Here is a 19,632-nt window from a genome sequence, read left to right as displayed (position 1 = left end):
TGGCCTCATTCATTTGCTGTACTTTATGTAAAACCGCTCGCCGTATTGTTCAAATTGTTTCTTGTGTTTTAAATTCCCTCCAAGCTAAACAAGTTCATGTATTGTTCATTTGGGTAAAAAAGATATTTAAAAAAATAATTACTCGACTTTCAGGTTGAGTTATCATATAGACAAAAACCGTGTGATTTTAATTGCCCTTTTAATTGTATGACTACCTGATTGAAGCCCATTGTGACAACACTCCCTGGCCACATAATTTCACAACAAGAATTTAAGCCACGTAAAGGAAATAACACACTGAATACGTATCATATTTGTTTTAAACCTGTTTACTGTAACCGCTCTGTGACTGGCAACATCCAGCCCAAGCAGGGCAGACAGAAGCAGACGGAGCAATGTCTTAAAATACACTTTTATTTACACTGTAAAACAAATACATTTAAATCATCATATAAAAAATCCCTAATTATTAAAAACTAAAAAAAAAAAACCCATTCCTATTTACACAATAAAACTATTTAAATGGACAAACATAAATCAGTTTAAGTTGAATACGATGTGACAGATCAACGCTGCTAATGGAGTGTGTGTAAGACAAAGTTCACCAAGTGAAACATGAAAAGATGCTTCACTGGTGTTCTTTAGTTTGCCATTTTAAGGCAATGTAAACATGTAAACACACACATGACCATATCTAATTTCCAAGTGTCACTGGCTGGGGAAATAGCTGGATGTGGCTCCTAAGTTCTGGCCCTTACCAGCTTAGCTGTAGATTATCATTGACTTAGTGTACTGCATCCTCAATGGTCCAGGAAGTTGAAGATGCTCCTCTGGAGGCCTTTAGTCTGTCCAGCAGTTTTGTTCTCCCCGCAGACCCTCTTGGCTGCTGGGTTCACAGCCTCCACCTGCCTCCTCTTCTTCATCATCTGAGGATCATACACATGCAAAGTTAAAGCCTTTTTCACAAAACACACAAAACAATCTGACGAACAAATCAGACAAAATCAATCAGTGCAAGTTGAAAGTGAAAGATCATTCTCTGTCCAGTCTCTCTGTTAAATTTACAGCTGTATAACCTGCCATATCACTTTCAAAAATAGCAGTAAAATGAAGTTTTAACTCTATTTTTACTTGCAGCTCTTTCAATGAAGGATGTTCAGAAAAACTGTCAAGCAACACAGTTTTTTTCTTGCCATCTCTACATAATAGGATCTAACAGGAGCAGTGGGCTTTGGCGCCACCTAGTGTCATATTTAGAATACATCAGACACAATAAATTCACCCATCACATTCACATGACTATCACACTGAAGTCTCTCTATGAGGTTTGTTTTTGTGCTTATTTTAGCACAGCAACATCTTGCAGGAGCGACACAAACAGACACAGTCGGCAGAGGGAATTTTCATCAGGAGGATTAAAGTATAGCAGTTAAATTAAACAATGGTTATTGAAATAAAATTCTACAACTTTTTTTCATTTTAAAATGACTAAACGATGACTTGATTATCAAAGTAGTTGCTCCAAAAAGATTCTTCCTTTGACCTTAAGTGAGAAGTTCACAACAAAAGAGTTAAGCTTTACTTCTAACCAACTTCTTGATGAGTTATTACAACATAAACACTCCATGGAACAGCCCACTTCTGTTGTTGGTTACTGTTTTCTGTGAACTGTTCTCGGTTTGGACCACACGTGGTCATTTATCTGTGTGAGAACATCTGTTTTCCTGTGTGTTACTATTTCTATCCTTTCAGTCGTCTCACTTGCCTGGTTCTGAGGAGCCTTTGAGGTGGCGTTGTCCTTCTCAGGAGAGAGAGTCTGAAACAAGAATCCACGGCTGTTTCTGGGCGCCAGAGGATTCCCCTCTGAGATTGAAGCCAGTTTCTGCAGGACGGAGTGAGGCTGACTCAGTAGTGAACCTCTCCTCACCTGGAAGAAATCAATAAAACATACATCTTACATCGACCTTGTTCAGATCAAAGACATTCAGTAATGAACTATGCTGATTAATCATACGAAGCCAATCACCAACATACGCTCACACCTCTCATTCTGCAGCATTTTGAAGCCTTTTCATTTGAGGTTTTTATTTAGGAACATTAAGTACAGGACATAAAATCTATTTTATAGTCTGCCAGCCACAGTGTCCTGTCCCTCACAGCTGCAAACAAGCCTCTCACTTACAGAATCAGACTCGCCACAGTGTTACACCCTTAGCACAAATTCCAAATGATGAAAGTAATAGTAGCTGTAGCGACCCGAGTGAAAAAATATATTTTATCAGAATAAAAGCCAGAAAAACGGCCTCAGGCAACAAGTGATGAAGTAATACTATCTTTATAAAGTCATATGCCTCCCGCTCGCAAAAACAAAAAAAAGTTACACAAGAGCTACCTTTCACATTAAAAGCTTTTTGCAATCGGACTCCAGAGCAATGGAATGAGAAATTCCTTATAAGCAGTTGTACAAATGAATGATAGCAACCAAGAATGGCAGCATTTAAAGCAAATAAAATCAAAGTCCACTTTTAAAATAACAAGCAGTTTCTGCCTCTTACATCAACAGTGACTTACCTGTAAGGGCTGTGAGGGTCTCTGGAAGGGATTGAGAGCCGATGATGTCTTCTGTTCTGGCTGTGGTGCCACGGGGGGCTCTGCTTTAAAAATTGTGGAAATCAATTAGTGAAATAATCTGAGGGAAAAGAGACCCCTCTAGTCAAATCACCCGATCTTTATTCACCCACATACAGCATTGTTTTCTTTGCTTTGAAATGTGTTGCATGATTATTATTAATCAGAAACTCTGATTAATAATGGTTAAAAAAAAGGCACATTCATGTCTTTAGTTAACTTGTACAGAGCGGTGCAAATACCTAAAACACTCTTTAAAACTGATAAATGAGCCAACTTTGTCGTCTGTATCTGAAGATATGAAGTTATCAGTATCTGAACCTCCTGAATATCACATGTAGCCACCCAGTTTATCCGTTTTGCTTTCTCCTGGGAAAACAAGAATGTCACAGATATCCAGACACAAACTGTGAAATTAACTTGACATTTAGCAGTGACAGAATTGGCAGCAGTTTCCTGTCTGTGTCTGGTTTAGTTTAGTTTGCTGGGAAAAGCAATTTATGTATTTCTTTGATTCTGGGAACACAAAAATGCCAGAACTTTCCAGAAACAAACTCTGAAGTAACATGACATTTAGCAATGCCAGTACTGGCAGCAGTTTCCTGTTTGTGTCCGGTGTAGTCTACTCGTGCCAGTGTTTTGGCACAATCTGCGTGTGTGCAGCTCTGCGTTCTTTCCACAGGGCTGCAGCAAATCAGTTGAAGTTTTGACCCTCTCAACTGATCAAAAAGATCACAAACCAAATCTCTGGAGCATCTCTAAGATGAGACCCTTTCTCTCTGGTAAAAATCTGTTAATGTAATAAAATGTAACACCACGTTGACTGATATTAGTAGTAAGAAGAGTTTTCGTTACCTAACTTGTTAAAACATTCTGCAGCCAGGATTTTAACTGGAACTAAAAAAACAAGATAATAGTATATTTCACAAATCCTTGGGATCCTGCTTTGGCTTTCAATTGAGTTCATTTTAAATTTCTTACAACTTTTAAAGCCTCAGTGGCCTGACTTAAGTCACAGCACTGACTTTTCAACCCTTGTTCCCTGAAATCCTCAAGTGATTCCCTTCTGGTTGTTCCTGGGTCCAGAGTTTAAAAGTGATCGTGTTTTTTGCTGTCAGCTATAGAAAGCTATTTCTGTAGCTATCCTGGACCAAAACATTGTCTGGGTGTTTTGAGGGCCACGGGATTCTTCTTGTGAGGCCTCGTATCAAACCGACCTTTTCTCTGCAGAGTCTTGGCAGTCAGTTTCTTGGCCAGCTTCATGAAATGACTGTCTTCCTCTCCAATCCTCTCATCGTCTGCATCCAGATCTTCCCCTTTCTTGGCTTTCTGTTCGGACTGTGAGAGGAGACACACAGAAAGGAATGAAGACAAAACAACAACAACACCCCCTTGACGTCCTGCAGCTTGATTTTAGCATGTATATCCCTTACTGGGCTAAATGGCTTTTAAAACTGTAGTGAATTTACAAAATGTAGTAATTTGAAATCACTAGTCAATACTGCAAATGTATTTCTTTTTTTTTAAATGAATGGTTCCTCAAGTATCTGTGTGCAGGACTCTTAATACTCGCAAACACAAATTAACAAACAGTGCGACATACTTGTTCTCTGAGCCACTGTTCTCTCTCCAGTCTCTCTTTCCTCCTCTGGATCTCACTCTGGTCGACATCTTCGTCTTCCTCCTCCTGTTCCTCACCCTCCGCTCCCGTCCTCTCCATGTTGAAACCATCATCTGGAGGAAAGATTCAAGAAGAAACTCTAAATGACCGAATGCAATGACACAGAGACGTTTTATTTCCAGACTTTTAGACATATTTTTCGTTAGTTTATTATCTTATTATAGTTAGCTATTTGGTTTGTATTTATTATGTATTAACAATTCCATATCATTTTTTTTGCTCAGAGCCTTTCATTGTTTTGTGATTTACAATGATTTTCTTTCTTTTTCTGTCTCTTTGTGTGTGTGTGTGTTGATCTGTGTGGCAAGCAGTTAAATACAATACATTTGTACTGAGTTTGAAATCAATTAATATGTAAAATACAAATGCAAAAAACATGTAAAACTTTAAATAGCTAAGAATCTGAGGTGTTCTTGGCCCAACAGAAATATGTCGTCCTTAAACAACTACTGTCATAAATCCAACCAAATTCAAAACGAATTGGAGCACATGGTATCTAAGGGTATTCATTCCCTCATCCCGTAAACTCACCAATGTTTTTCCAGCGGAAGCGACGAGCTCGTCCCGGGCCGTCAGAGTGCAGGTCGCCATCAGCGAGGTAGCGCTCCTGGTAGAGCCTCAGACGACGCTTGTCATCATCCATTATCTGCTTCCTGTAAAAACAACAGATGCATTTTAAAACTTTCATCTGCCAGTTTAAAAACAATTACGCATATAAATAATCCAGACACAGGTTTTTCCTTGAAGGCTTCCTCTTTGGTTTAGAGCAACAGTAGAGGAAAACTGGAACAAGCTTATCAACAGTGGCTCCCTTTGTACTTGCATTAGTGAATCTTTGCCAAAAGATAGAAGCGTATTTCAGCTATGAGAATAACTACCACAGTTCACTGAATTATACTGAAATTAGATGACAAACGTGGTGTAAAAGCAGCCGCTACTCACATGTGGATCTTGTTGACCTGGTCCTGCAGCTCTTCATCCGAGGGAAGCTCTTCAAGAAGCTCCTCTTCCTCGTATTCGCTCCCTCTGTCATCGTCCTCGTCGTCGCTGCCCATGTCACTCCCCGACAGCTCAGCCTCTGATTCCAGGTAGTCAGCCAGACGCCTGTGAACAAGATGCAAGAAGTGAATAAAAACCTGTGCTGCAGTGTGGATTATTTCTACAGTGGAAATTTAATTCTGCAGTGTTACATGAAGGGTGTTTGATTTGATTTACTTACATTTTCTTCTTTTTCTTGACCCGGTGTGGCGCAAACACACCCTGCATCTCTTCCTCCTCTACATCATTGAGCTCTTCCTCACCAGCTTCAGACTCTTCCCCTCCATCTTGGTGCTCCTCGTTCTCCTCCACACCATCTTCATCATCGTCCTCCTATAAAGCCACAATTTTTGTCAGTTGCATTAGAAACCAAATCATAACAAGGACATTAATGTGCATGTGTGTTTGCGTTTTCAGACTTTACCTTCTCACTCTCTACATCTGACAGGAGCCGGAACTCGCAGTCCTCTTCCTCTTCCTCCTCCTCCTCCTCCTCCTGCTGCTGCTGCTGCTCTTCCTCCTCTTTCTTCTTTTTACTTTATAGAGAGAAATCACTATGAGAATTTTATATTGCATTTCAATATTCCTTTAATCCTTTATCAAAAGGAATTGAGGCAATGAGTTAAAAAAGAAACAAGAGCAGTTTCATTAAGAATCACAAAAGGAAAACTTTTACAGATGGGTTACATATCCACAGAACAATGAACAATCAAATCCCAACTGATTACTGATGTTAGATTTTTATCAGATTTTTGTACTGTACCTTTCTTGTGCTGGTGAAGTTGTGTGAGCAGAACCTAAAATCGACGACAAAGGAAACAAATCTAAATAAATATTGTGAAACTGGAAAGAAAACAACTTAAAAACAGATGCTCTGAATATTTTAAAACCACAAATGTGTATGAAGTTGTAAAGGACTTAAAAACAGAAAGCCCAACATGTTGAGATGTTTCCAGTTTTAACAACCAGTCCGAAGGTGGATTTAGTGCAGTGGAGGCTACTTTACCTGAGATTCTTTAAAATTAAATATGGTGCATGTTAATTCTGTACATGTGCTCCCCTAGACAACACCCTCCTTTACCTGGACTAGGAAATTTTCCCGAGCACAGCCCCAGCAGCTGATCCATGGTGTTGTCAGACTCTTCATCCCGTCCTCCCTCTTTACTCTTGTCGGTTTCTGTCAGCTCCTCTCCTGCTTGTGTTGGTGGAAACGCTCCAGAGCACAACCCAAGCAGCTCATCCTCCTGTGTTGATCCAAGGCCTCCGCCCCGACTGGAGCCGCTCTCTGCTGTCCCGAAAACACCCGAGCACAACCCTAACAGCTCCCCCATGTTGGCATCCATTGCATTTTCATCCAGGCTGTCCAGGATTAACTGTCTCTTGTGGGAGCGAGGCGCACCGGGGCGAGGCCCCACGTTAAGGAAGCCGTCCGCATCGAGTAACTGGGAATGGGCGTCGTCCTCCAAGGAGAAGCGACCTTGGGAGTCTCCTCCCAGGCCAGGGCCAGAAGCCGCTCCACCCAGGGGCCCTGAGTCAGCACCTGGGGATGGAGGCGCGTAGAGGTCTTGGGAGTCCTCAACAGGGAGGCAGAGAGAGGGCTCGGAGAGTTTTCCTGAACTCTGATGGGAAAAAAAAGAGAAGAAACATTAAGACACGATTCTGAAGCAAAGAATATGGTACAAATGCTGAAAGAAGCATCTTCATTTAATTTTCTGTGTTTTGTAGTTGCATTCCCTTATTTTTATCTAATGTAATCCTGCTTATCTTTCCTTCTGTTTTTATGAGCTTCCTGCCTCACCTACACAAGCTCATTTATTTTTAATTCAAGGGAATGCGAGTATGTAGGTGTAAGAGCGTCAATATATTTGCATTGAAATGTCTGTGCGCATATCGTATCTTTTATGATGATTTTATTTTTTTAATGATCAAACAAATAAATTGTGACACTTAAATTGTGTAGCCCTTTATAATAAGTGTACTTTCTGTGTGCCTTATAATTCTGGCTGAAGTGACCACATTTGTTTAACCCTGGTTTGGGTGAATTCAAACCCCTGATGATATCATTTTAATGCTCTAAGTATCAAACAAACTGAAAAAACCTTTTATCTTACCTTAGAGGCCGAGCCGAGGAAGCTGGGCCTGAAGAGGCAGGGAGAAGGGGAGCGGAACATGGAGGAGTTGGAGACACCTCTTCCTGTGGAGCGCTGATGATTGACAGGCTGGTAAGAGGTAATCATGGATCCTGCGAGCTCAAAGCTGCTGTTGTGGCTGTTGTCCTTCACCAGGGACAGAGAGTCGTCCTCTTCTGGAGACGAGAGCGGTAAGAGAGTGACAAGATGAGGAGTGTGAATAAAATCACTGTGTTCAAAGAATTTTCTGTCATCAATAGTCAATAATAACTATACATTAGTCTGTTTTGAGTGTATGAAGTGAAGATTAACAGAACTGAGTTCCCTCGCTCTACTCACCCATTTTATTACTGCTGTCCTGCCCAGAGGGACCAGACCTTCTTACACCATCGCTAAAATGGAAAATAGTACATGTGAAGCTTCACCACATAGAGAATATATAACGTAAACATGCAGGCAAGGCGATAAAAGCCACGCTCACAATTTATCAATTAAGGCAGTTTTATCAGTATGATTTTAAAAAGGTGCATGCTCTACAGTGACTTACAAAGTCAGATACACACAACCACAAACTCCAAACACACTCACCCAGTGCGAGAGCAGGAGTTGCCGGGGAACAGCATGAGTGTGCCATCTGTGTTAACAAGGTCAGGAGTTGGCGAGGGTCCAGTCAGTGCCACGGGAGAAGGGCTCCTGATACTCTGAGCTACACTGCCTTCCTCCTCTTCTGCCTCATCCTCCTTTCCTTCCTCCCCACCTCCCAGTAGGTCGTCTACACCCTGGGAGAAAAGAAGATTGGACTTGACGTGAGTACAAAACAGACAAAAGCACAAATCTGTATCAAGTAATTTGATCGTCTCAGAACAGCGAGAATCAAACACATCATCTCACCTCTTCTTCATCTGACTCATCTGTCAGTTCTTCCTCCTCCTCTTCTTCCTCTCCACAGTTTTCATTGTCAAGGCGAATCAGCTCGGCCCTGCGTGCCCGCTCCTCCTTTCTCCGTTGGGCCATGGCGAGTTGCAGACGCTGCTTCAGAGTCAGCAGCTTCTCTCCTAGACAAAAGACCAGAGGAGGCTTGTGAGGTAAGAAGAAAATGCATCTCAATTTCCCAGTCAAAGCTTGTGTACCCTCCTGTCCATATCGGTTGATCTGGACCATCCCTCCTTTGGGGGAGGGATGGTCAACAATCTGGTTCCCCCTGTCTTAGGACCAGTTTAAATCCTGGCCTTTAAGTACATGTCACACATGTATCCTTACCAGGTTTGGTGGGCACTGGCTCATCTACCCCCTCCTTAACAGTGACAGTGACCGACTCCGTGTGCAACTCTTCCTGGCCAGACGGGGTGCTGTCTTTGCGGATGATGTTGAGCTGCATTGTGCGCTCTCCTTGGGGCCTTACGGGGGCCTGGACATGACGAAGGTAACGCTCCCTCAGGGCCACCACACCTGGTTGAAGAAGAGCGGGAATACCGAGGTTATTCAAACTCATGACACATTCTCATTCTTCGTGTCTTGAAATCTTAAGAGAATCATGACTCACCAGGGTTGAGCTGTTGAGGCTCGAGCTGAACAAAGGCTCCATCGTCTGGACACAATTTAGCAACAGGTGGGGGGTGCAGCCCAAGCTCCTTCAGTCTGGCCAGTTTGTCCTTCTTGGGCTTGGTGGTTTGGTGAACTGAAGCCTCTGCTGCAGCTGAATCAGTGCTCCCACACTGAGCGGACACGGGCTCTTTTTGCAGGGCTACAGAGTCAGACATTACTGCAGTCTGGCTTTGCTCTAAGGGGGCAGCAGAGGTTTCCTCCTCAGAGTCAGAAGCAGTTTTTACTAATACATCTGCTGTGACTGACTCCTGCAGACTCTCAGAGAGGTAAAGCATCGGACCAGATTCCTGGTTGGAGTCTAGGCTTGCAGTTGCTTCTCCGGCCTGGTTGAGGCTCTCCTTCTGTGGGGATGAGGTGGCGGCAGGATGTGGTAAGGGCTGGATCTGTGCACATGGGTGATCCAGAGACGGAGAAGAGTCCTGCTCTGTGGATGGCTGTTGGGGCTCACTGGATGGGTTTACAGGGGGTGGAGGAGCTGATGGTGTCTCCAACATCATGGCAGAGTACTTTGTAGATCTGAAGAGAACAAGATTGGAATTAACTTGATTGAATTTTGAGTGAGTGTTTATGACACAGAAAGTGTGAAAATTGTTCATGCCAACTTAGACTTGTCCAACAACTAAATGCTGATGTTTCTAAGTAGCCATTCTATTATAAAAACTGATTTGACTGGTAAAATTGTGACAACAGATAGTAATTTTTGGTTAGTGTCGCTAGTTTCTGCCCTGGTGTATGTGCGTTATCTGTTATGTTTGTCTTTACTTCAACAGTGCCATGGCAGGACCGTCCGGCCTGGCTCTCTTCTTAAAGAACTGGTCAATGGTCTTGGGCTCAGGGATGTGGTAGGGCAGGCCGAGTGTGGACTCTACAAAGACAGAAGTACATGTCAAAGATGCAGTCTCGGTAGCATGGAAGACATGAGGCACCTCTTTTAAAATGTGAACCTTACATTTAATATTATGATCCAAAAATAAAAAATCTTGAGGTTTAACGGGCAGAACCAAATAAGAAAAAGTAGCAGTTAACACACTGCAAAAACAGATAAAGAGACAATAGAAGTGTCTGTTGTAAACTGACCTCTGACCAGCCTCTGAGACTCACTGTGGAGTTGTTTCATTGCCTCTTTGCTGGCACGTGCAGCTTTCCTCTCCTGAAAACATCACATATATTTTTACCACTTATTAGTATTTGGTATTAATTTTACAGTGTTTAGAATAAATTCAAGCTATTTGGCACCGCATACCACACGCTGCGGTCTCTCTGGTGCCTCCTCATCATCTTCTTCGTCTTCATTCAAGAGAGGTTCCTGCAGAAATATTTAACACTGATTACACAATGGTCTGTCTAGACAACATCCGCAAAATCCCAGGCCTAACACTGTCTCAGTCTTCTCAACAAAACATTTTTCAAAAACTTCATTAACTTTAATAAATTCTGTTACAAGTATTTTGTTCAACAATCAGATGAGAACAGTGAAAGAACCAAAAGAACCAAAAGGAAACAGTTTAAGCCTTTTATATATAAACACAATGGTGGTTTTAATTCTAAAGAAAGAAAGAAAGAAAGAAAGAAAGAAAGAAAACAAACAATAACTTAAATCACAAGAAATAATGTTGAAGTCTTGATTGAACCATTCCAGTAGCAAATAGCCATCTTTTCTGTACCTTATGTTTCTTCATCTTGTGCTTGACTGCAGCTCGGATGGCATCCAGAGACTCTTCTTCCTCTTCCTCCTCATCATCCAGACCAGTGTCAAACAGGTCTGTGTCACCCAGTGGACACCCACTGTCATTCAGAGACTGAGGCAGCGGTGTGTCCTGAGGAAATAGGTAAAGTTGTCTTCATATTATACAATAAAATCCATGTGTAGGAACACACATAAAAAAAGCTCAGAAGCAGAAGAAAAAAGTACAGAGAGAAAAGACCAAGCTCCGCTTACCTCATTCATTTCAGAGAACCTCTCTTTCTTCTTCAGCTTTTCCACCGCTTTGCTACGTTTCTCCTTTTTCTCCCGATGCCTCTGGCTCTTCTCTCTCTTCTTCCGTTCCTTTGATTTTGCTTCCCCTTTCACCTCCTCCTGTTGCTCCTCCATTTCCCCACTTTTCCCTTGCTCAGGCTCACTGCTTTCGCTGTCAATCGGTGCACGGCTTATTCTCTTGCTCTTCAGCGGCCCTTTCTCTTGCCTCTCATTCTTCTCTTCTGCTTCTCCCGTCTCCATCTCCTCTCCGCTGGAAGCAGATAAGACCAGCGCTTGAGCCATGTGGACACTGTTCTCTGCAGCTGCCTCCTCTTCGCTGTCACTGTCTCTAATGGCATTACGGCGAGGTTTTCTGTGAGCCGTGATGTCTTCATCCTCATCAGAATCTGGAGGCGAAATAACAATTTAGAAACAGTCACATAGCACAATGGTCATCATCATTTTTTGTGAGGAGAAATAATAATATAAGCATTCTTAATATCCCTGAATATGCACATATGCTCTTTAATTGCAGCATTTTATTATATTATAGAAATGGCACAGGCAGATTTTGTCTTTAGCTGAATATTGTGGATCATAGGATACCATTCAAATTGTTATGTGACTGACTACTACTTATTGTAAACTTTTTGATTAAGTCGCCAATAAAACACCTCAACTGTATAATATAAATGAAACAAGTTTACTCAAATCTCACAGACATTAACCTGAATGGATCCCTCATTTAAACAGCCAACATGGCGCTGCCCTGTCTCAGGTTGAATCTGAATCATCATCAATTGTTGTGTTACTTCACCTGGAAGCTCTTCTCTTTTGTTGGTTGTCTCCGGGACCATCTCCTCTGCTGGAGAGCCCACCCCGCTGTCTGAATCACTCTCTGCTGCTGTTTGGGCCACAGCTGGGAGCTCATCAGCCTAGGTACAATAATCCAAAAACGTTTCAACCACCATGCGGAGTATTTTCTGTAATATGGGGGCACTGCACTGTACTTTGATATGGCTCCACAGTCAATGTAATACATTTATAATCTTCTAAAGGCATAAACTTACAAATACAGGTTTTCATTTTGCAATGTCTAAATCTGTACTTTCAAGAAAGCCACGGGTATTGCGTATTGATTTCATGATAAAAGTAGCTCACTGCAACCGCTCACAGCTGTGAAACCCCGCATAACTACTCGGATACCAGAGTGTAGCATGTGTCTGTTTTTGTCACAAAACAGTCTGAAAAAGAGTATTGCTGTGTAAAGTTAACATGAAAGATGGAGATCGATTGTGTGACTTTAGGGAGCCAGGTGGCTGTTAAGTTAGGTGGCGCCTTGCAATAAACTAAACAATACGCATAGAAGTTAGCTAGCGCCATGGCGTCCTTTCACCGCTTGCAGTTAGCTAAAGGTACAATTTCGTCAAAACAAACTTATCTGGCACAAGTCATTGATATCCGTGAATAGTCCCTTAGATTATAAATAAGATTTTGAAAGTGGTCAATAAAGTAAGATGCCTTACTAACATGTATTTACTCGATGTGACCAGGCCAAGTCGATAACTACCATCCCAGCTCGCTAAACCTAGCGAGCTGGCTAACTGGCTAACGCTAACAATATCCGCAATGTGCAGCATTTCTTCGATTGAGAATACTTTTACGATAACTTATAACTAACAAGGACATGTGTTAGTCTGATAATTTCACGTTAGATAGATACCCAAATTAGTTGGTGATATCTGAAAGTATTTCCTTACCTGTTGTTGAGAAACGACCAGGCTCATCTTTGTCCGCCGACTAGTTTACGCTCTTTTATAAAAAGGAAGCCAGCGCAGACAACGCTTTGACGAATCTCGGTAGCCACAACAGACGTCGACAACTAAATGTCTGCGTGGCAAAGGCTATTTTAGACTTTTAAAACACATTGAGAAAGTATTTTAGCCGCTCTGTTCCTCTTCCTCCCGCCTGTTCCTCACACATCGAATAGAAAATTTTGATCTTTCGCGCGCCGTGACAGCTGGTCCGCAGTTTTTCGTCACCGAGGTGTCAATCGCCCTCTTCTCGCTTTCCCATTGGTCCTTTGCGGAGATTTGCATCCGCCTAGTATGACGCCACAGCTAGTTGGGAGCATATTTTAAACACCGGGAGTGCTCGGGCAGGCGGGGCTGAGGGTTTCTCTGAATGAAAGTGAGGGTGATTTTTGGTTGTCCTCAAGCAAAAACACGTCAGATTTTCAAATAAATGAACTAAGTCAGTTATACCAATGAAAAACTTGTTACACATTCATGCAAATCAGTGATAGTAATAATAATTTAATGATATAATAACTACAATAATACAATACACAATGCCATGAGTTTCCCCTCAAGTACTTTTACTTTTAATGCTTCTACTACATTTTATTACATTTTAATACTTCTACTTCATTTTCTACTACATTTTATTTGTGATACTTATGTATTTTACTTAAGAAAGATACTGAATAGTGGACTTTTATTTGTGATGAAGGATTTTTACATTAGTGGATTAACTAATGTATCTGATTCAATGGTACAATAAGTACTACTCAGACGTCTTAGTTCAATTGAAATATCAACACCACTAGTCTGTTACAAATAAAAGTGCATTAAAAAAAGGAAAACCATTACAAATAGTTACATTTGACAAAACGAAAACAACAGATAAAAAAAGAATGATAATAATAAAATAATTAAAAGAATCCAAGCTTTCAAAGTTTGTTGAAATAACTGGGCAGTTCCTCTTGGGATATGCATATTTTTTTCTGTCTAAATCATGCATGCTGTGACTTCATTTACCTATTGTCAGTTGCCAAGGCCAACCCAAATATTTGAACACTACTGCTTTTCTCCAAACCTTTTTATTAATTCATACGCTTTATTTCACATAATTGTTGTCAGGTAACGTGTATATATTTGCATTCCCACCTTATTATATTTTCTTGTCTTATATCATAATGTATATTCATGATAAATGTCCATGATCAGTTTTACTGTATCCTGTTATTGTCCCGCTACTGACTGGGATCAGTGAAGTTTCATCTGCTTGTGCGGTAAAGAAAAATTACGCATGCGCACAGCAGGTTAAACGGCTTCTAACTGGCGCATGCGTTGTTACAAATCGTCAGAAGCAGCAGCAGCGGTAGCTCAGGTCAGTCGGTCCAGTCAGCAGTCATCCACGCATCTATCTATATTCCCTTTTCTTAAATTAGCCACTTTAAGCTTCGCGATACCGCCCCCAATTTCAGCGTCGGTACGGAGCCGCCAGGCCGGGACAGAGACGGAGAGAGAGGCCTCGGCCATGGAAGCGCTCGGACCCGGTAAGAGATTTAATAAAATCGAGAAGGAGCGAGCAGCAGCGGAGAGAGCGAGCCGTGTGTGGGGCGCGTGTGCGCAAATGCGTCGCTTCACTGGGGGCCGCGGCTGCAGCGAGGCCTCGACGCGCTGACGGGAAAACAAACCGAGGCCCAGCCCGTGTGTCTGTGTAAATATGTATGTGTGACTATATTTACATCGAGCAGAAGCCACGTTTCTTGTCTGTACTGAAAGAGTTTGTGTTTCTATCGTCTACTCAGTCGTGTCTGTGAGGTTTTATTTATCTGAAGCGCGCACAGCTCGTCGTGTCGGGGCTGGCATTGTGTGAGTGGGGATTTAACTAGGACCTTCCTTCTTCCTTCCTTCCGCGTCGTGGTGTGTTTACGTTGGTGTTTGTTCACGGTGTGTTTCTTCATGGCTGCATAACTACCACCTATTTTTCTATCAAAAGACTACACATTGCCGTCGAAATCTGACAAAATATCGAATTTTCTATTAAACCGTGTAAATGTGAACTATCGCCGTCAGGAACGGCGCGACTCTTCAGGCTGCCACCGTCCAAGATGACAGCGATGGGTGGAAATACAAGATGAATGCCAATAAACCACATGTTACAGGCGTTAAATGAGCAGACGTGCGTATTTTTTGACTCGTAATTTACTGGTGTAATGCGAGGCTGTCATTGGTTTACACGCTTCTCCTTGGGCAGCAGCCATGCGCCTGTGAGAGCACAGCAGGGATGGATGGCGCTTTTATCGATCAGATCTGCAGTCCAGCTCCATATTATTCATCTCCTATATGAAAACAAAGGCACTTATTTCGCAGCTGTGCAGTGACCCTATGAGAAAGCACGCATAGGGAAGGCAGCCACACACCTGCACACAAGCAATAGAATGCATTTTTATTGTCACATGCAGCAAAATATGTTTACATTTTTTTTCTCTCAAAGACTCGCTATTCTTTTTTTTTTCTGTGTGAAACGCGCCTTTTGATGAATGAGGAATTGAACGCATCTTGCAGAGTAAATCGCCATTTTTGCGACTGGGAGTAAACTGTTTATTTTTGTCCACACATCTCGCCCTCTAGCTCATGAAGGAATGTGTTGGCATTAGGAAAACATATGTATTATTTATTTAAGGAGTACATGTATTTATTTGCAGCAACATTCAGATAAGTGTCACACAAATGTAAGAAGCTGTGTGAGGGTCTGAGACTGATTGGAGACAACAGTATTGTACAAGCATCCACAGGTGTGTGGATTCATTGTCACACATAACCAGTGCAAGCCAGTAAGTTTTTAATTCAGCGACTCCTACATCACAACATTCAACTTGTACTTCTCAATGTTAAACCATACCATTGGGCCAAATTTCTTTATAGTAGCATTTGATGTTGTCTGCCTTTTTATATGTCAAGTGTGGATGTAGAATCCCTATCACACCCATGATAAACACACACTGAAAATGTGGCCTCAGCAATATAATTTTTTTTGTCGCCAGTGTAGGAGACTGGGGGGAAAAAATGCAGTTGCAAAACAGGTGTGTAATATGGACTTTTAGATTGTTCAGAAAGTACAAGAAAACGTGTACATTTAGGCATCTAAGTTTAGAGGTACAAACATAAATGTTAGGTTTACAAAATGGAGATTACAGCTACAAAGCATCTTTTTTAAATCACACCTTACTGAAATAATCTATATTACAGAAATCCAACTTTTGTTGCTATTTAGACAGTTTTATTTAGAGGTACGCGCTTTGAAACATAAGATCACAATAAGTTTCATCTCTAAAATCAGCCAAGTAGTAGCAGCCAAATCATACTAGGATGGTGCTGCATTGCGCCACAGCTGGATGTCCTGTCGTGCTATGGCTCAACATTAGAGCCTTCTCTGGTTCAGTTGTAGGGTATTTCTTCAGAAACATGCACTTTGTGGCTTTTGGCTTTGGTGTGGCTGGAATTATTTAAGCAGGGCTCCCAAAAGTTGTGTGTAATGATGTGATGTAGGTCTGAGGTGTATTCACAAAGCAGCAGGTTTAATCTGTGTGGGGGTTTTCTTTGTTTCCAAATCTGTGGGGTCCATCTGTGAAAACGGTGTGTGTTCAGAAACAAACTGATGCAAATTAAAGGCTGGCACAAATACACTGATTGTCACAGGAAACGTATAAATGGAGGAGAGCAGTTTGCTTCCCAAAGATGAGTCCACTGAAGATGAGACATTTTAAGCTTGAGTGAGAAATTCATGATTTTCCCAAATAATATGACTCAACTTCATGAATATGGGGGGGGGGGCATAAGCCTGGAGTAAAATAAATAAAATGGCTACATTTGATGAAAAATTTGAGTATGAGCTGCCACATATAGTCACTTTTACACTGGCGAGTGGATATTTCCATTTTGTGATCAGTCAGTGGTCAGGCTTTTCTCAGTACATCTACCTTTTCCGCAGTCCAGTGTATAGTACCTTAATCCAGGTGATTTGCAGGTGTGGGCGTCAGTGTGCTCCCTGCTCAGTGCTGTTAGTCTGACTCATCACCAGGCCAAGCCATCATCCTCATGCTTAGCTTTAAGCCCAGCTGTCTCCCAGCATGATCACACTGGTTACCAGGGACACGCATAGCATTAGTAGGCTCCACGGTGCATGAGTAGCAAACCTCACTCAGCAAATGTGAGTACATTGCGCACAATTAAATGGTTTTTAAATCGGTGAAGAGAAAAATCGGCACAGCGAGACAGGCAGGCGATGATCTTGATACCGTGTTGCTCCTTGAACATGTTAGTGGTCAATTTGAACCTAAAGCTGAAGGAAGCACATGGACAACACAGGGAGCAGATAGATTTGTTTGCCTCCAGTGCATCTGTCATTTTCTGCGCCAGGAAAAGCTAATTTCACTTCCTCTGTGACTCAAAGTAAATGCAGCTCTGTCTCACTTAGAGCAGAAGCATACAATTATGGAGGAAGCACACTTGATGGGTTGTTTAAACCGAGCCCTAAATGCCACCTTTGAAAAGTCTGCAGGGTCTCTTCTATATGATATCTAGCTCTTTTTTTAAAATGTTTTATTGATAAGTTAGTCTGTCAGAGAGAAAATGCTTCACAGATCAGATTTTCAGCTCAGTGATATTAATCAATAATGCATGTAATGGATGTATTAAACACACAATTGACATCCAAATGTAAATTTTCTCCAAGACTAGAGTAATAGATATCAAAATACGCATGAAGAAGATGGACATACTCCGGAGAGAAGTCGTTTAAAAGCGGGTCTCTTGATGGACATAATGTTCTTTTACACTTTTATAGCTTTAATTTGTAATGAAGTTGTACTCTCTGATGTCAAATAGCTTCGTTTTCTCCTATTAGAAGCTGTTGGTTAATTTTTTATGTCTGCTTGCCTGTGCCCATCTTTTCCCCATGACAGGTCCCGTCCAGGTTGGGGCTCTAAAATATCCTCATTTGCATGAATGTAGGCCAACGTGTGTGTGTGTGTGTGTGTGTGGGGTTTTTCTTTTTTTTTCTCCCGTCGCTGGGAGTGGCAGTACAAAATACTGAAGTGACCCAACATTTATCTCTTGCGTTCTTGTTCCTTACTTGCACAACATACCAATGCAGGTCAGTTTTTGTGTTTTGATTTCGTTTTGATGTCATCTGGTGAGAGCTGAAAAGATTAATCCATTTGCTTGTGGACAGAGAAATAATCTACCATTAACTGTTTTGATAATTGGTTAATTGTTTGTCATTTTTCAAGCAAAAATAGTGAAAACCTGCCAAACAGTCTCTAGTTCCAGCTTCTCACGTGAGGATTTGCTGCTTCTGTTTGTCATGTATCATTGAAAGCTTTGGCCTGTCGGATGAACAAAACAAGACATTTGAAGATGCCATCTTGAGCTCTTGGACGTGGTGATAGGCATTTCTCTCAACGCTCTTTTGATGTTTCTTTGATTAAGTGTAAAAGTAATCAGCAGATTAATGAAAATAATCCTCAATCGCAGCCCCGTAGCTTGTATTTTTCCACAGTTTGTTCTTTCAGTTTTATCACCTGCATATTTGTATCTATTTCCTTTTTCACTTGTTGCCATTTTGTTTGCGCACCTAAACTACCTGAATGAAGAAAAACAACAAACCCATAATAGTACAAGTGAGACATTCATTTAGAGCTGGTTGGTTTTTTTGTTAGCTGATAGACAGACAACTGTTGTGATGATCAAAGTCTTCTTTTAAGCTTATTTTTCTGTAAACAAAACAATCAAACACTTCTGATTTCCAGCTTCTCGGTTGTGAGAATTTGTTGCTTTTCTTTGTCTTCTGTGATTATAAACGGAATACCTTTTGGGTTTTGACACTTTTAGGACATCAACTTTGGCTTTTAAAAAAAAAAAAACCAAAAAAAAAAAAACAAACTTTTTCTTAAATTTCTACACTGAACAATAATTATGCCTATCAAGAAAATAACTGGCAGATTAAGTAATTAAAACCTTAGAGGTAGGTGTGGTGGTGGTGTTGATAGCGGTGAGAAGGCGGGTTGTAGAGGAAGGATGGGTTTGGGCATTTCACGTTGAGGCACTCGCCCACAGCGTGGTAGTGTGGCAGCTGAGGAGGCTATATATAGGTACAGCTCTGTTTTTGGTGAAAGTGGAAGAGGAGGACCTCGAACTCACTGAGCTGCACGCGCACACACAGAGTAAAATCCTTTCTGTACTACCTGTACATGCAGCCAATGAGCAGAAAACATAGAAACGGATTTACAAATCCGTGCAGTTCAAGACTGTAAAATCCGCAGGTATAAATGCATTGAATTTTGTGTCCTCAAAACAAAAGGCCTCAGAAGTCTTCAATTTTATTTAGTTAAGTCTTAAAACTTTTCACCTGGCTGCTGTAGACAGCAATGTGAGGTTCAAGATGTTTTTGTAACTGATTGCGAGCTGTCAGAAGACGTTACACACCTATAAACTTCAAGTGTGATTGTTACAAATGTTGAAATTAATTAATGCTGTGACTGTGAATTAATAGATGTGTTGATTTAATTAATCATCATTAAGAATTACTGTTGTATACTGCTGGGAAGTACTGAAAAAATGTGATGTACTGATGAACAAATCTAGGCTGTATTGTCCGTACTGGTATGATGGTGAAATCGGTGTTGAATTGCATAGTTTGGTATTAGAAAGGTCTTAAATTGCGCTACAGGAGACCTATAAAATGTATTCGCTTTGTTAAAGGTCATCTTTTGTGTGAAGATTGTTTGGAAAATGTTTTGATTT

At 41.3% G+C, this 19,632-nt stretch overlaps 1 protein-coding gene across 1 annotated transcript; it reads right to left on the bottom strand.

The window, feature by feature from the left end:
• Positions 1 to 469: 469 nt before the first annotated feature.
• Positions 470 to 12,871, bottom strand: clspn (claspin). Its single transcript, XM_022747473.1, has 24 exons — positions 12,799 to 12,871; positions 11,856 to 11,973; positions 11,021 to 11,445; positions 10,746 to 10,898; positions 10,325 to 10,387; positions 10,159 to 10,231; positions 9,844 to 9,946; positions 9,020 to 9,597; positions 8,737 to 8,925; positions 8,368 to 8,531; positions 8,065 to 8,255; positions 7,816 to 7,868; positions 7,459 to 7,652; positions 6,429 to 6,966; positions 6,111 to 6,144; positions 5,772 to 5,883; positions 5,529 to 5,680; positions 5,252 to 5,413; positions 4,841 to 4,962; positions 4,232 to 4,362; positions 3,846 to 3,966; positions 2,572 to 2,651; positions 1,766 to 1,927; positions 470 to 926 (listed from the first exon to the last, which is right to left on the bottom strand). Exons 1-24 carry the CDS (start codon positions 12,823 to 12,825, stop codon positions 801 to 803), a joined length of 4,071 nt encoding a protein of 1,356 aa, XP_022603194.1. The 5' UTR covers positions 12,826 to 12,871; the 3' UTR covers positions 470 to 800.
• Between the last annotated feature and the right edge of the window lie 6,761 nt (positions 12,872 to 19,632).

This window comes from Seriola dumerili, unplaced genomic scaffold (genome assembly GCF_002260705.1).
Source record: "Seriola dumerili isolate Sdu_G_001 unplaced genomic scaffold, Sdu_1.0 BDQW01000110.1, whole genome shotgun sequence".
NCBI lineage: Eukaryota > Metazoa > Chordata > Actinopteri > Carangiformes > Carangidae > Seriola > Seriola dumerili.
Note: the sequence above shows the minus strand (reverse complement) of the source record. Positions and strands in the feature narration are given on the sequence as shown.

Coding starts and splice junctions, on each gene's coding strand:
- clspn (XM_022747473.1), bottom strand. CDS start 12,825: ATGAGCCTGGTCGTTTCTCAACAACAG. Junction 11,446..11,855: donor CAAAAGAGAAGAGCTTCCAG/GTGAAGTAACAC, acceptor TTTCGCCTCCAG/ATTCTGATGAGGATGAAGAC. Junction 7,869..8,064: donor AACTCCTGCTCTCGCACTGG/GTGAGTGTGTTT, acceptor TTTCCATTTTAG/CGATGGTGTAAGAAGGTCTG.